Below are 17337 nucleotides of genomic sequence, written 5' to 3'. Positions count from 1 at the left end.
GTTCAGGATTTGGTATTGCATGGATAGAAATGATACGATAGATGTGTAATGCGAGTTTTAAAGAGAGGCTTAGAGCTGATGACCTCGGAGGAAGATTAAATTTGAACAGTATAGGGAGATTTGTACAAAACGAAGACCATGTTGGTTTGTGACATAAAAAGAATGGGTGAGAGGTCTAGGGGGAAAATACATACCTAGTCTGAGATAGTTTAGTTTGGAATTCAATTTGTCCAACATATGCCAACATGTCATACAGAAGTTGAACCGAATATGATTGTGTGTGTGTATATATATATATCACAAGGCTTCCTTCAGTCTTGACAGACTATGGATACCCACTGTAAGGGTGCCTGCGCGTGAAATTTGTGTGGCAAGAGTTGCGCAATCTCCAACCACACCTCTCCTGAGTCAACATTGTTGCATACCAGTGGCAAGTTGAGGTACAAGACGACTGGAAACAATGCTGAGATAAGCGGAGAGCACATACAGCGCCTAGAATTCCCAAATGGCCACCCATCTGGTATTAGCCAGGCTCAACGTTGTTTAATTTCGGTGATCTGATGAGAACCGGTGTGTCAACGTGATTATGCCATATATATATATATATATATATATATATATATATATATATACTTCAGAATAAAGAAATGAAAAATATATCTACTGGTATCCAAATCCAGTGATTTTCAGTCTTACAAAATATTATTAGATGTAATATTTTAAATAAAACAATCCCAGTCAAATAAAAATAGCTCAATATACAAGATAGAACAAATGAATCAAAATTTATGTATTTAAATTTTATGATTTGAAAAAGTTATCTTCAAATATATAATTTTTTATTGTTTGAAAACAAAGAATACAGTTGAATAAATTATTCTATTGTATTCTTTGTTTTTAAACAATAAAAAACATTTTATATTTGAAGATTAACTTTTTCAAATCATAAATTTGAATACATAAAGTTTGATATATATATATATATATATATATATATATATATATATATATATATATATATATATATATATACTTCCTTTTTCACCTTTGATCCTTAAAAAAAGAAAACTCTTTTCCTCACGGATTTATATGGGTCTCTGATGAGTTGTTTGCTTAATCTATACCATTCAACAAAACACGTCTAAGACTTACCATACAACGAATAAAATGATACGAATGTTATTTAAATATAATTGTGGTATTTGGAATTGTTTACAAATTATATATGCATGTATAGCATAACAAATTTGTTAAATATTATTGCTTAGATCCGAAAATTAATACTTTATTCTTATGTACATGCGTTTCAAAAAAATAAAAAAAGGGGTTTGTGTTACTATACACAGATTCAAAAAAGTTGTCAAAAACAAATATATTACAAATAGCTGTTATCAAAGGCAAGATGAGTTACTTTTCTACCTAACTGGATAATTATTGAAGTTTTTATTCAATGTAACATGTTTATTCAGCTCGAAAAACATACAGTATTTAACGATGTATTGGAAAATTTAAAATGGCGCCGTACTCTCAGCTGAACATGGTAAGCTTGGGAAATGAGTTAAAAAAAATAAAAATAACTATACAAAATACTGTTAGAAACTCGCTGTATATATGTTACCCTGACATAGGCTGACCTATATTCAGTGGGTTTTTAACAGTATTTTTTATTTTTTTTTATTATTAACTCATTTTCCTAAACTTACTGTGTTCAACAGAGAGTTGGCGCCATTTTAAATTCATACAAGACTTTGACTCATTCTTACATTGTCAGAGTAATTAAAGCAGTCTCATGACCAACTTATGTTCTTACTTTTATTACCGATCGTTCTGTAGCATTTATGTTTGTTTTAATAAATTTATTTTATCAATTATTTTAATTATAAAGAAACATGAACTTTGTTCATTATTTAAATTGTTTACTAATATAAATTTACTAACAGATGAATTCCTAGAGATGGGTGATATGGAGATTAAAATAAAATAAGAGGTCAGATCAGTTAGATAAAACAGGGGTATGAGCCAAGATGACAAATGATATCATGATTTTTTAGCTGAGAGCAAACAAAGGGTTTCAGTTCGAGTGTCCGTAAGAACCGTGCGAAGGAGACATCGTCATAATGTCTATGGAAACAAGCATAATACACATCACCAATAATCTATAATATAAATCACACCTGTCTGTTTAAATGTATGTATGTATGTATGTATGTATGTATGTATGTATGCCTATAATTTTCGACAGAGGCGACGCATTTTCACGAGATCGGTAACGTTTTGAAGCTCGACCCTTCGGATGACAAATATCGAAAAATTGGCTAAAAACATCAATGTCTTCACTCCCAACTGGTCACTTTTCTACAGGGAGGGATCGCTTTTTTCGCCGATATTTTCGAAAGTCATCCCCTGTTTTCGATTAGCTAGCTTAATTTAAACCTTTGTCACTTCTGGTTTGACGATGGATGCAACAGCAAAGACGTCACTTTTTTCACATTATTTTCCTCCTTCATAGTATGGGTTCGAGCCTGCTTGCCTATTACTACTTTTTTGGTTTTTGCTTAACACACACCTCCAAACACCCGGACAACGCCGGCCACCTAGGCTAGTAATGTAGAAAGAAAAACTTTGAATATTGATAAGAGCAAGATAACCGACACAGCATCTGTCCGTATGTCAGTCATCTAATTTCAATAAGATAAGTTAAATAATTAGTTAGCTAAGATGACATTAGTCTCTCTCTTCCAAAAGAAAACCTTTTAGGAACTCTCAGTGAACGTCTATGTATTTCTTTCTGCATGAAATAAAGTTTTATTCGTCTAGCTAATCAGATAAGACGACCGAAGGCAAACAGTGGCGTCAAACAACATTGAAAGAAGAGAAAGAAGACAGCGAATTAAGGGACGTCAAATGCACGCATATACATGATTAACATTTAGGAACAACGCATAAGATAAAGAGTCTGATTTTTTTAATATTTGAACTACTTTAGTGCCTTGATAAGATGTGTTAACATCAAAATGTTAATTGATCTACATAAACTTTTCATAATGTTTATATTAGGTTGACAAGAAAGTTCTAATGGAATTTTCTATTTTATTTCAAATAGGTTTTCGTTATAATACTTTTACTTTATATATCATTTATGAGAGCGTTTTTCGCTCTGTCTAATCGTTTATATTACAATGGTTTTAAAACAATTATGTCTTCTTTTCAGAACGTTGAATAGAAGATAAAAAAAAATGAAAGAAAATTCATGCAATTTTCTTATTTCAATTCGAGCTAGGCTGACAAGCTGTTGAAACAGCTCATAATATCAACAAAGCGGTTGGCCTAGGAACCACTACTGAACGCACATCACAATGGTGGTTTAAGAAATTTCGTGGCGGTGACGAGTCTTGAAGATGATGCGCGTAGTGGTCAGCCATTGGCTGCTGACAATAATCAATTAAGAGTCTTAGTCAAAGCCAATACACCCACAACTGTTCGAGAACTTGATTCTGAATTAGATGCAACGTATACGACGATTTCCAAGCACTTGAGAGATTGGAGAGAGAAAAAAACTTGATAAATGGGTGCTTCCCAAATTGAATGACAACCAAAGGAAACGCCGTTATGAAGTTTCATCTTTCTTTCTTTTATGCAACAAGAACGATCTGTTTCTTGACCAATTTGTGATTTGTGTTAAAAAGTGTGTACTTTATGACAACTGGCGGTGCTCAGCTCAGTGGTTAGACATTGACGAAGCTCTACGACACTTCCCGAAGACAGAGTTGCACCAAAAGAAGACCATGCTGATTGTTTGGTGGTCTGGGATTGGTCTCATCCATTACAGTTTTTTTTTGAATGGAGATGAAACGATTACGGTGGTGGTGTACTGTCAATAAATGGATGAAATGCATCAGAAACTTTGTCAGCAACACCCAGCATTAGTCAAAAGAAAAGGCCCAATTCTTCTCCATGATAATGCCCCACCGCACTTTGCTAAACCGACCCTGCAGAAGTTGAACGCATACTCTACAGACCTCTTACTTGCAGACTACCACTTTTTCAAGCATCTCAACAACTTTCTGCGTGCGAAATGCTTCAAAAACCTAAGCGATATAAAAAAAAAAAAAGAAGCTTTCAGCGACTTCATTGTCATCAGAACGCAAGATTTTTTACGTTACTGGCATAAATACACGTTTCTCTTTTTTTTTTCATTTTTCATTTTTCTTAAACTTTTTCTTCTAGGGGATGGGACATCCAACCAGATGTCTGACATTTACCCCTATTTTAGTGAGTCCAACCAAGAGATCTTTTCAGGATTCTAGCCATCCTTTTCAGTGCAATCGTTTGTATTTCACTTGCACTTGGTTCACCGGGTATGCTTGCTATGTACTTTTTAAAGTTCTTTTTCATAAGCCCAGTTGCTCCTATGATGACTGGTATAATTGAAACGTCTTTTAATTTCCTAGTTTTGCGTTTGCAAATGTGTGTTGATTCTGATGGTGCTTATTTCGATCAATAATTTTTTGTTTGAGACAAAATATGTACATCTGAAAACGTTAAAAACCGCAAGAACTTTCTTGTCAATCTGGTATAATAAAAAAATAAATAAAAAGCTCTACTCACATATTGAGCACATTTGAAAAATATTGTTTTTTTTTATTCATGTTACCAACGTAAATATATATTAGTTATAATCCCAAAATGAAAAGATGAAATTAATTCACTCCTAACGCTTGATTTTTCTTTATATCACGTCTTACACGCATCTCATTAAATAGCGGAAGACCATTAAATAACTCGTCAGAGACGAAAAGATATTGCTAAAAAAAACCTGCTAGAAAGTTTATTATGTGAAATAAATAAAAAATAGTTTGGAGCAGAAAAAAACAAAAACAAATGGTGATATGTAAAGCCTACAAAAACATAAATTAAAAAAGAACATTTACTTATCGTAGTGTATATAGACCCCTCCCCCCATAACTGAATACAAAATACGCGTGGAAAACATGTCATATTGGATTTCATAGAACTTGAATACTTATTAGACAGGAATGAATATGAGGAGGAGGTCATTGGTTTTTATGGATATGTTCATGCCAGTTTGGGTTTTACTTTAGGGAGTTTTGTAGGGAGATAATTATTTTTTAGGATGAGCCAGATTCAGAGAAATATTTTAGGTGGAAAGGTTTTCTGAGTTTTCTAATCAAACGTGAGAAAACAAGAAAGATTTTCATACGGTAAACAAAACAATGAGTTCAGAAGGCATATATATTCACAAAATAGATCATTTATATAGGTTTCAAATGGAAGGTTTACAGCAATAGGAAAACATAAGAAGTTCGTGAATATTTTTAGAGTTCTTATAAAAACAAGGGGGTTCATTAGCTGAGACGTTGGAAGAAGTCCAGGTCGATTAATTAATCGTGAGTTTCAGGGGTCAGGAAAATCGCATTCAAAAATTGTTTGCCCAATAAATTATAATTCAATCAAAGTTGTTTATAAGAGTTAATGCTCTTTTGTTTATCATATTAGGAAACAGTTCAGTGATAATTGTTTGGAAATATTTCAATTGAGGAGTTGTTTTAAATGAACAGACGACATTGAAGGATTCAAGGCTTTCCAGGAGTTATTGCGTGTGTGTTGCGCTTTGTAAGTGTGTGTATGCGAGTAACAGTGTATGATTACTAGGGCTGTGACAACAGCATATTCTTTTTATTGTTTTGACTCTTGAGTATATATCCGACACAGTTAGACACAGTTAATCAACCGAGAACAACATCACTCTATATAAAAGCGTATAAGATATCAACGGATACACACTCGAGAGTCAAAACAATGAAAAGAATATGCTGTTGTCCTAGCCCTAATGATTACGTGAGTTGAGGATTGTGGCCATTTTAAGCACTGCACGATTTGTTTTTAATCTCAACTGTTTATTGAAAGATAATCTGGTCCTTTTAAAAGGTTTAGAGAGCTCATACAAAGACCAATTTGAACACATCCGGAAAGTTCTAATTAGTCAAAATATAATTAGTTGTTTATATTCATTTAGGCCCGTGCAAATTCGGCGCATAGAAACGACTTTACACACTTTCATTTTGGACACCAAAAGGTAAACTTCAATGCTACAAGAACGTGAATATCTGCTAGGTACTGTCCTCGAGTGTCTAAGGTCTTTCCGTACAGGGTTTTGTCAGGACAACCTGCCATGATGATAACTTTTCCTACAAGTTAACCCTGACTAAATATCCAAAATCGCAGTACAAAATAACATCTCTTTAATATGGCTAGCCCTCACTGGCTTTTACAAAGATTTTTTTTTTTTATATGGAGATCATCACTTATCAAGGCCCAGAGGCCACTCGAGGATAAGGGTTATTGCGTGTACAGTAGTCAATGGGACAATATCGTAGTAATTGTTAGTAATGGAGATCTGATACAGTGTCTTACTTAAGGGGGCAGTTTATCAGGAACTTGTTTATGTTGGACTTGAAGACATCCAAGTTGTAGTCAGATAGGAAACAGGCAAACGGAAGAGAGTTCCACAGGCGTACACTCCTAACAAAGAAGCTTTGTTTATGGAATCTACGTTTTGATTTAGGCACAGATAAATAGTGGGGAAAATTACTGACAGTCGTTTCAGCTAGACGGGTGTTTTTCGTGAAAGGTTGGCGAGGGATGGATCAGAGATTGGAGCTCAGACGAGCACTTTCCATGGAACTAACGATAAAACAACGACAGGCTTGCAACGCCCCTTCTGTGGGAGAGAGGTTGCAGAGAAGAGAAAAGAGCATCCCCCACTAGGTTACGAAGTCTATTTTGTACTCTCTCAAGGCAGGATAGGCTGTTTTTAGTAGCTCCTGCCCAGATATGGCAGCAGTACTCCATTCTTGGACGTACTTGGCTTTTATATAGATAGAAAATCGCATCAGTAGTGAGATATCACCATTTTTTCAGCGACCTTGGCAACAGATTTGATGTATGTGTTCCATTTAAGATCAAGAGTAAAGGTCAATCCCAGAAGCTTGTCAAAACATGGAGCCTCCCCAAGACGAGAGCCATCCATTTCAATCACCTTCTTCAAGTAATTTTACCTCAAATAACAGCACGAAGCTTGGTACTCCACCAGACAAAATGAATTCTTGTCCTGGAATCCGGTAAAACCAATACACCACAAGAAAGGTATACTATAACATATTTTGTCAATTGGGGATAAGAAAATTATGTCCTTAACTTCTTTACTAACTCAATGTTGTAAGATGTAAAGAAGATCTTTACTGGAATATTTGCATATCTATGTATCTCGTATAGAACGGAAGTGTTAACCCCTAGAAAGCGGCCCTTTGATTTTTTAACTTCAACTGAAGTATAATGAAACAATATATGATTTTAATTAAAAAAATAATTATTCTTTTATACCTAAATATACTAGTGTTTCGTGCTTATGCAATCATCAGTGTAAGAGGTGACAATTCCTGCCGATCGTGAGATTCGAACCCAGCCATGAAGCCACCTTTAACGCCATTTGCTAAGCCTTTCCTCCTGGGCCACCAAACAATTGCCATGGAAATGAAAAGAATTAGCAACTAATGAACGCCAAATTTGGGCGCAGACATTAGACAATCCAGAGTGTTCAAACGAGCGGAAGTCGTGAACGTTGCATAAATGCTGGTTGACTGCCTTTTAATTTTATATTTCCCCAGACAGTGCGCATTCTTAAGTATTCTTAAAGGGTTTTATGTGCGTGTGTGTGTGTAGGGGGGGGGGGAGGTGTATATAAAAATAGAAATAACATGGATTTCTGTGCAATTGTTTCACCTCACTAATGAACTATGACAGAGAGTCGTCAATTATATGTTCATGTTGAAAGTATTTTTTCGAACAAGGATGCAATTCAGATTTCAAAACAGTTCATTATAAAGTTCCATGGAAAATCAACATGCTTCAATGGTGATCGAGGCCATGTTGTTTACTGAACCGTTTTGAAATGTTGTAACATAATTGTTTTGAACAATCCTCTGAAAGTCAACTTTCTATTATAATTATATAGTTAGGTGAAATAATTGTAAATAAATTCACGCAACATTCTTTGCTTTTGTATCTGCATTAATTTTGCCATAGAGATTTCTTGTATTCCGGTATTGGATATCTCTATCTCTACTATGATATAAAAGGAACTTTGTGTGTCTGTATCTGCGAGTTCGTTCCCTATAGACTCGAAAACGGCTTGATCGATTTTTATGAAATTTCATACGAAGGTATTTTATGTGTCTGGCAACGTTCTTAGATAGATTTTGTGTCGGAATGTCTTTGATAAAAATCAATAAGCGATAATCGAAATAATCCATAGCATCCTAACAATACTGTCATTCAAAAAGCACGTAATAGAATCCAAACAATACCGTCGTTCAACAAGCCACCGACTAACCTAACCTACTGTTGCCATATTTGGACTGGTGAATCTATGAACCAATCATTTTTACCGAATCACTTTCTCTGCTGTTTTCTTTGGTTATACCTCTATCAACTAATCCTGCCACCTTAACTTTTTCTGTCTACTGACATAAGAACTCTCATATACTCTTTCAATGCTGCTTTACCATTGAAGCATCTTGTTCTGCAATTATTTCCCGATTCTCTTCAGATTAAAACGATATCGTTAGAACTAAGATGGAGTGTAAAGTGAATCTTTTAGACTCGCATTACACACCCATCTTATGATTGTAAAATCATATCTCTTCATGCAACGCATACCTTCAATCCTTATGGACCAGGTTTTCCTTCCATACATCATCACATTGTACACATGTCTGATAGACTCCTCCACAGTGGTAATGCTGCATAGTAATGGTAGAGGCGCACCCAACTTATTCCATCCACCCTTAACTCTTACAAGCACATGGACACTTACTCTACCTTGTGTTCTAATGTTTTTATGAGGTTGATATACGCATAAAATCCATTTAATGGTTCTTCATAAGGTGCAGAAACGTATATGCCATTTGATTGCCTCCACTCGTTCTTTTTATCTGCACCTTCTCTCTCACAGACGTAGTGTTGTTAATCTCAGTCTTTTCTGTAAATACTGTCATAGCATGTGTTCTTCAGAATCGTCTGATCTATTCCCTACTTTATATGTTCCAGCTCGTTCGACTCGTTGGTCTAGTGGTCTCCATCAATTCTTGGATTTGATACTTCATTATAATACAGCTTCCTTTTCCAGTAGCCCCCCCCCCCAAGAACTCCAGACTTGTGAAATTATCTTTTTGCTTGCCGCTTCGCTCCTGTCTTCTCTTTGGTCTTTTTAAAACTAAGGCCAATAAGTATCTCCTGTCTTTGTGTTAATTATCTTTCGTTCTTGGAATCTCCTTACATCAAGCGGCTTCATGCCTTGTCTGAAACGATCTCCATAAAAGTAAGTGTAAAATGTGTAGGTAGCTGGTGTTACACCAATTAATCGATCCACAAAAGTAGCCCGCAAGAGACTTACAAAAAAAAAAAAAAAAAAAAAAAAAAATTGCAGCTAAAGCAACCTTAGCCAAATTAACAAATAGAAAATATGCTATTTTAGTTAATGATATAAGCTGCCTCAGTTTGACTCCATAACAAAGGCTGATGATTAATTCGGCATAAAAGATGCAATAAAACAACAGTCCACCATACGAATCGATCTCCTCTTTCGTGATGAGGAAGACGGGTTCCGATTTATACAATCTCCATTTTCATTTTTAGGATTGTACAGATCTCATATAAGATAGCAAAAAATTGCCGCCACCTCAAATCACCCAACCAATCAAACCTCATTCAATTATCTTAATCAGTACTTTTTTTCACATCTGAGAAAAGGAAAAATACTGATTAAATAAAAATCCATCCTTGAAAGACTTGTATTTTTCTATTCTCTTTAATTGATGCATAATTTGTGCTGTGGCGTGGATTAATGCACATAATCAAATCTACGATATCTATAAAAAACAAAAAAAAAAACAAACAAAAAAAAGACCTCTTGGTTTAATACTTTACCAATTAATATCAGAGACACAAAAACTAACTTGCAGAGTCCAGAAAACAGTTAAGAAAATAAAAGAAAACTCCTTTAGAGAGAGAGAGAATAAATGAAAAAACTGTACTCCAAAATTCATGATTGTTTACCATCTTATAATTTATTCCTTTAATTCAGTTGACATTTATAATTCTTCACAGTATCTGTTTCGTAGTGCAAAATCAATCACTTTAATTATTATATCAATCAGTGAATCTACTATGCCCTTGACTCATCAGAAGAAATAGCAACAATCCGTCAAAAGGAAATCAAGTGTGATTTGATATGATTAAAATCCGCAAATTGGAAGAGAAGCTGCAAATACCTGTAATAAGTTTCCATTACGCTATTTTGAATTTTAAAAGTCACTGAACCCAACTATTCATACTAACATTCTACATTAATTTGTGAATATTCTACCAAAATTTTCTCATAATTTGTGCTGTGCCGTCGATTAGTGCACATAATCAAATCAACAATATCTATATAAAAAAGATGTAAGCGAGTAAAACGTTCGGCAATGAATCGTTATTGACGTATGCATGGGCTAGTTATCGGGTTTCTAGTGCTCCGACGAAACCACAGAAGTAAATAATAAGAATCGTGAATGTTAACTGAATTAAAGGAATAAATTATAAGATGGTCAACATCAATGAATTTTGGCATATAGTTTTTGTCATTTATTCACTATATTGCTCTGTAATTACATTGAGCTTCTTAAATAAAGATTAGTATATATTATAACAAAATATATTTCTACAGATATATATATTGTTTTTGTCTAATATATTTGAAGGGATATATATATATATATATATATATATATATATATATATATATATATATATATATGAGGAAAATATATTGACAATAGAAAAATATATACTGATGTATATAGATTTATTGATCAATTTGAAACAAAGAATGGTGTACTTTTTATTCCAGGCATGTCAAAGCTTAATGCTTCTCATTAAAAGAGGAAGGGGGTGCTAGGTAACAAGATAAGGATACAATGCTTAGCGATAGGCATATCGCCTAATCCTACTAAAGCCGCGCTCTAGCATATTTAAAGTGCCATAATTATCTAATAATCCCCTAGACAACTCTCTCTTTCGCTTCTAATGTATACAACCTGTACAAGATCCCCTTATTACTAGACGTTGCACCCTTATCTTGTTACTTAACACCTCCCCTTCTCTTCTGATGAAAAGCATTAGGCTTCAGAATGCCTGGCATAACCCCCAAACACTGCATTTGTTTTCCTTTGTTTCAAATTGATCAATAAACCTATATACACCAGCATACATTTTTCTATTACCAATATATTTTCCTCTTGTATCTAAGATCCACCTGCATGTCAAGATTTTTATTATATCGAAAGGTCTTCATTTAAAGAATCCTTATATACCTCTTTGATCTCCATTATATATATATATATATATATATATATATATATATATATATATATTAAATGAAATTCTGAAATGCTGTCGGATTACAGATTCTATAATACTGTATACTTAAAGTCCATCTAGATAAAAATATATCTCAATTTCCGACGGGAGCCTATGCGAATTTTTTCCTCCGTTTAGTTGGTTCAATATTATATTATATTTTAAGTATTTTTACTAACTTTAACCTAAGAAAAAAATAATTTAATATATGTTGATTATAGAATAAATTTCTCGGCAAATAGTACCTAAAAATATTTTCAGTTTAATCATTCCAGTATTATGGCTGTCCAAATATTGAATCATCCAAAAGGCTTTTTAAAGTATTTTACCACAGTGAGCATTATGGATTACTTCATATGCATGAGTTTAAACTTCAAAGATTTCATCTTCCAGCCTGGAATATACACTTAGAAACACACAATTCAGTCTGGAATATACCAGTGTTCATGGTTTTGGATTTTACAACTGTTCCTGTATTCATTCAATAATGAAATATCCTTTTAATACAATCATTTTAAATTTAATTTTCAAACTATTTCCTAAGCAAAAATTTACATTTACCTACATCTATAACATTACATCCAATGAGATTAGCCAAGCATTGAAAATCCATGGATTAAGGGAAAAACTTAAATTTTTGGATTCCTTGCAAAACAATAAATTTTGTTTTGAATTTACTTGATTTAATTCAGAGTTCACACACACACACACACACACACACACACACACACACACACACACACACACACACACACACACACAAATTTAAATGCTCTACAGGAGAATGCGTCTCCAAAAACAACACGTACATCGGCAGAACTAGAACTAGTATATCTCACCGGCTAACATGTCACATATCTTCCCCGAATAGCTCCATTTACCAACACCTTGCAACACATGACAACCCCAAAAAACGAATTTAATACCATATTAATTAAAAACACCGCCATTTTAGCCGTCTCACATTGTGATCTGCGCTTCCCAATCATTGAAGCCGTACTCATTCGCATGAACAAACCCACCATCAATCAGGCTCAATGTGAAGGGGAAGACACCTTTGAATGCTTTTAATATTTTAACAATGATTTTAATCGACTTTTTAATAAATTCACCAAATGGAATTTATAATTCATCACTCGCCTGAAGACGACCCATGGAAGTCGGAAATATTCGCGACTTTGACAATTTCCTTTTAAACTTGAACAGACCATTTGAACATTGGGCCGCCAAAAGGAAAAAAAGGGATGTCAAGCAAAACTAACAGGAATTATCCCTGCTGTTCAACGAAACATATATATGAGGAAAACAAGTTTATGAAATAATCATTTAGATACGTTCCAAGAATTCAACAAACAATTTTGTGTACGATCGTTTCTGATATCATATAGGTTTTTATTGATATCAGGCCTCACCTTCAGTACTTAAAATTGACACCTAGTTCAAAATTCAAATTTAGCATCATATATATATATATATATATATATATATATATATAGTCAATGTGAATGCATTAAATAGTTACACAGCCACTCAAGAGGTACAGAAAAAGGGTTAATTGCAATATATATATATATCTACATATATATATATATATATATATATATATATATGAGAGAGAGAGAGATATGAAAAATTAATAAAATAAAATTATATGTTCAATGTTTCATCTTTATTTCAAGACTTCCTCGGGATGATATAAATAAATTGAAATAAAGTCGAAATATTGATGAACATCCCTCCATCACGCTGGAATATTATTTCCGTAATTTTTATCATATATGTATATAACTACATATATATACAATTTTTTTAATGAATATGATTTTGAATATCTTCATACATGTTTCATCTTCATCAAGAATCATCAGTGTGGTTATCTAGAATCGTTCCGCCGGTCGATCCTAGTTACAATGGACTATCAACATCCAGTGATTTAATCAATGCGGCCATTGTGACAACTGCATAAAATGAGACTCTCCTCGGTATTGCTTTGAACAGCGATATGGTAAACTTGTTATATAAATAACATTGAATTTATTTCCGATAGTATCATTAATTATCACGCTGCTGTTCACACTGTGTAGCAGCAAGTCCTGGGAACATCAACCTGACAGAACAGTTGGACATGACTTACTTACCATACATTATGATCATATAATCCCTACAACCACCTACCTTGAAAATGCTGCTGTCAAACCTGACATAGTTATATGGAATAAGTCAGAAAGAGTGGCAACCTTAGTTGTAGTGAGTGTCCCTAATGATGGCGGTCTGAACTGAGCTGAGAGTAAAGAAACAGACCAAATATCAAGGTCTCATGTATGATATGAAAAGAAACTGGAATCTTAGGGAAATATCAATCGGACCGGTTATTATAGGTGCCACAGGGCTTATGAAGAAGAACCTGAAGTCCTACCTTACTAATATTCCTGGTGAACCAAGTGCAAAAGAGATCCAGAAAATTGCACTTAAGGGAACAGCGAGGATACTAAAAAGAGCTCTCGGTTGGTTTCAATAAAAAGCAGGGCAATGTTGGCAGCTGGTTTGGCTGCCCCATACCTCGCATTACAATCTTCAAAGTGTTTTCCTATGTAATACCATTAAATAAACGGTTAATTTGATCCACGGTGCATGGAATAATCAAAGAAAAAAAAAAAAACAAAGTAGAAAATGAGATCCGTACAGGTAGAGGTGTACATAGATGGGAGTCAGGCGTGGCCCCGGACATGCATATTTTGGGGGAGGGGGCAGGAGAAAGTAATATAATTATATTTAAACTATTATTATGGAAGAAGGCTAGAAAAAATCTATTTAGGCATTAAATGTAGTTTTGTTTTGTGTTCGTTAAAAATTATTAATTTGTATTATTAACAAGTATTATTAATGAGGAATCATTTCAAGATAAAATGCGAGTTTTGCTAGATAAACACAACGTCAGGTCAAATTAAGTGGCCATTTTGTTTAGTTCGGCTTGGCTTCTTCACATAACATTGATACTTTTCTAGCATGTATTTCTCAATTTTAGATGCATAATACTAACTGGACCCTCAGTATATTCTTTTGAATGGGTTGTTCTTCTCACTGCTTCGCTTGCTTGGAGATCTAGGTAGAAAGTACAAGTTAAGAACCCGTTCTTGCCAATCAACCCGATAGGTGCAGGGCCAGGAACTGGCTCAGTACATGTCGGATTGAAATACGCCACCTGGGTATTACCTAGGAGGTACACTCTCCCAGACCTTACCACCCAGCTTTTGGGTAGGGTAAGTTTATTGCTTATTGTCTGAAACGTCCTAACCGGGACATGTCGATTGAGATGCCCAGGCAATTGTTGCTAGGCCAGAGTGCCCCTCCTTTAGGGGCACTCGATAAACATCCCCGCTTTCTCACCTTGTGTCACATCTTGCTAAGGTGGGTAGCAAGTCAATATCTACTAACTCAAATAAATGATTTCTCGTTTAATAATATATATAACAAAATCAACAACATAAAACTACTTTAAATTCCTAAACAGCTCTTTGATCGCGTTCTTCCCTGATCTTTATAAATTGCGGAAACTATCTTTCTAATAATATTTCTCGGCACTAGAAGTTATGCCTGAGTTTTTTTTTTCTTTGTTTTTTTTTTTTTATCATACAATCAAGAAGTTTGTCCCGGGCATCGCCAGACTTCAGTACGCCACAACATGAATGATTTTATAAAGAAAAAACGAATTAATCAGTTACTTACTGTTTTCATCCGAAGTCGAGTCTTGAAACTGCTTCAGTTTCTCCTCGAGGTGTTCGTGGGTGCATTCGTGCATGTTTGAAAGGGAAGAGGTGCCCCGAGGCACCCGAGAGGAAGAAGAATGGTGACTGGAGGACGGATCACACTGTGGGATGACCACACGGCCACCTGCACGGGCAGCGCTCAGGTGTCTGCGAGAGAGAAAGAGAGAAAGCGAGTAAATAAAGGTGAAAATAAAAGGAATCCCTTGATTTTGATTAAAATTCAACCACCTTAGTAAAAATTATAGAAATGAAGTTTTCTTTTAAATAATAGTTTAGTCCGCTTTTTTTTTTTTTGTGTGTGTTTTTTTTTGCCTCTTCTGATTGAAAACGGGTAAACCTTTCTTTCTATCACACTATTCCCAGCTAACACAGAGGACACCCGCCCCTTCCCTTCGTTTTATAAATGGAAACACAGACAGAAAAAGAAATATATCTAAAGAAAAAAACAAAAGCAAACACAAAAACAAGAAAGGTGAGAGTTGTTGAACGTAGATTCATTGTTTTGTTTCTTTGCTATCTATATAACAAAATCGCGCCAATATATATATATATATATATATATATATATATATATATATATATATATATATATATATATATATATATATCAACAGGCCGCCCGGTTTTGCCCGTTCGTAAGATACACTTAAATATGATATTTTAATTCATATAGATTACGCATTTATTATTATATAGACAATTATCTATATATTATTATATTAAACCTATTATATAGTATTGAGCTTAAAACACACACACATATATATATATATATGACTTGGGTGCCTTCAGATAGAATCGAAACCAAAACATACAACTCCCCACTTTCATTCCTTAGCCTTTGAGCCCCTCCCTATTTATAAATTCACCTCTCATCCAGTTTTTTTTTTTACCTAGCATCTCCCCACCCACTTTTGATGAGAAGCATTAGGCTTCGTGTTTCCTAGCATAAAGAGCTTTCCTAACCCTTACACACCGTTTTCTATTTACGAATTCAAGGTAATCAAATTGATCAATAAATCTATATGCATCAGTATATATTTTTCTATTATCAATATCTTTTTATCCTGTATATGTATGTATGTTAGGGATCTTCACAGATTAAAAACAAAATTTAAAAAAAAAAACAAAAAAAAACGATGTAAGTTTAATATAAGTTAATATTATCATCATAACCTTCGTACTATTTAAAAGAAAAAGCCTAAAATAAACTAAAAGTAATTAAAAAGAAGTTTCGGCGTACGAAAATGAACATGAGTGACGAACATCGGGTTTACATTATCGACGCCTTAAAAATAACGTTCGTATATAGTAGCAAATTGAAACTTATAGACATATCCGTATTTGATAAATTTAGCAAAAATTAACTAATGCTCAGGTTTCCATGAAATTTTCTACGCTTATTCATTTTTGAATTTATTTATATTTAAAATACAGGTTTCGTTAAATATTTCATTTTACGAAATTTGAACAAAATTTTGTAGAATTAAGCATAATTTCTACACGTAATAAAGCTGAAGAATTAAACAAAAAAGTTTTTAAATATTTATTTTTTACGTATAAGCAACACGTGTTTTTTTTATTATTTACCTTGAATTTGTAAATAGAAAATGGAAATTAATTCAATATTTTTTTTTGCGTTTTGTAAATAAATACCGTTATTTCTCAATAATATATAATATAATTAGTTGAATTGCAAAGAAAAAAACTTTACTCAAAAACAATTTTTAAAAGACAAATAAAAAATAGAATTCGGAGTAATATTTTTCTTTCTTTTTTTTTTTTAAATATTTTCATATAATATAAAAATGAATTTCGCTATCTGTAAAATATAGAAATCAATATCAATTTAAAAATGTGTTATTGTAAAAAAAAAAAAAGAAGATTTATCTGACATTCGTTTCTTTGGTTTTTATCAGTATATAACCTAAAACATATGGAAGCTCATAATGGATCACAAAAATATGGAAGCTCATAAAGAATAACTATGATGTAAAACCTTGTAAATACACTAGTCATTTGAATTCACATATTTATTATATAAGAAATATATTAACCCAGCGGACAAATAAATGCATGAATATTTTAA

At 33.5% G+C, this 17337-nt stretch overlaps 1 protein-coding gene and 1 pseudogene across 5 annotated transcripts in view; both read right to left on the bottom strand.

Annotated features, from left to right (window-relative positions):
• Window positions 1–17337, bottom strand: part of LOC145276949 (tripartite motif-containing protein 59-like) — a 310332-nt gene that overhangs the window by 146961 nt on the left and 146034 nt on the right. For all 5 annotated transcript variants that reach the window (XM_080128463.1, XM_080128460.1, XM_080128462.1 and 2 more), the window contains exon 2: window positions 15208–15395. In XM_080128463.1, the coding sequence (XP_079984589.1) occupies window positions 15208–15280 (73 nt within the window). In that variant the 5' untranslated portion in view covers window positions 15281–15395. The remainder of the gene's footprint in view (window positions 1–15207; window positions 15396–17337) is intronic.
• On the bottom strand, window positions 481–597 carry LOC145277143 (5S ribosomal RNA; annotated as a pseudogene).

This window comes from Euprymna scolopes, chromosome 5 (genome assembly GCF_053919585.1).
Source record: "Euprymna scolopes isolate OS-2025 chromosome 5, ASM5391958v1, whole genome shotgun sequence".
Lineage (NCBI taxonomy): Eukaryota > Metazoa > Mollusca > Cephalopoda > Sepiida > Sepiolidae > Euprymna > Euprymna scolopes.
This window is presented reverse-complemented; position numbering and strand designations above follow the sequence as displayed.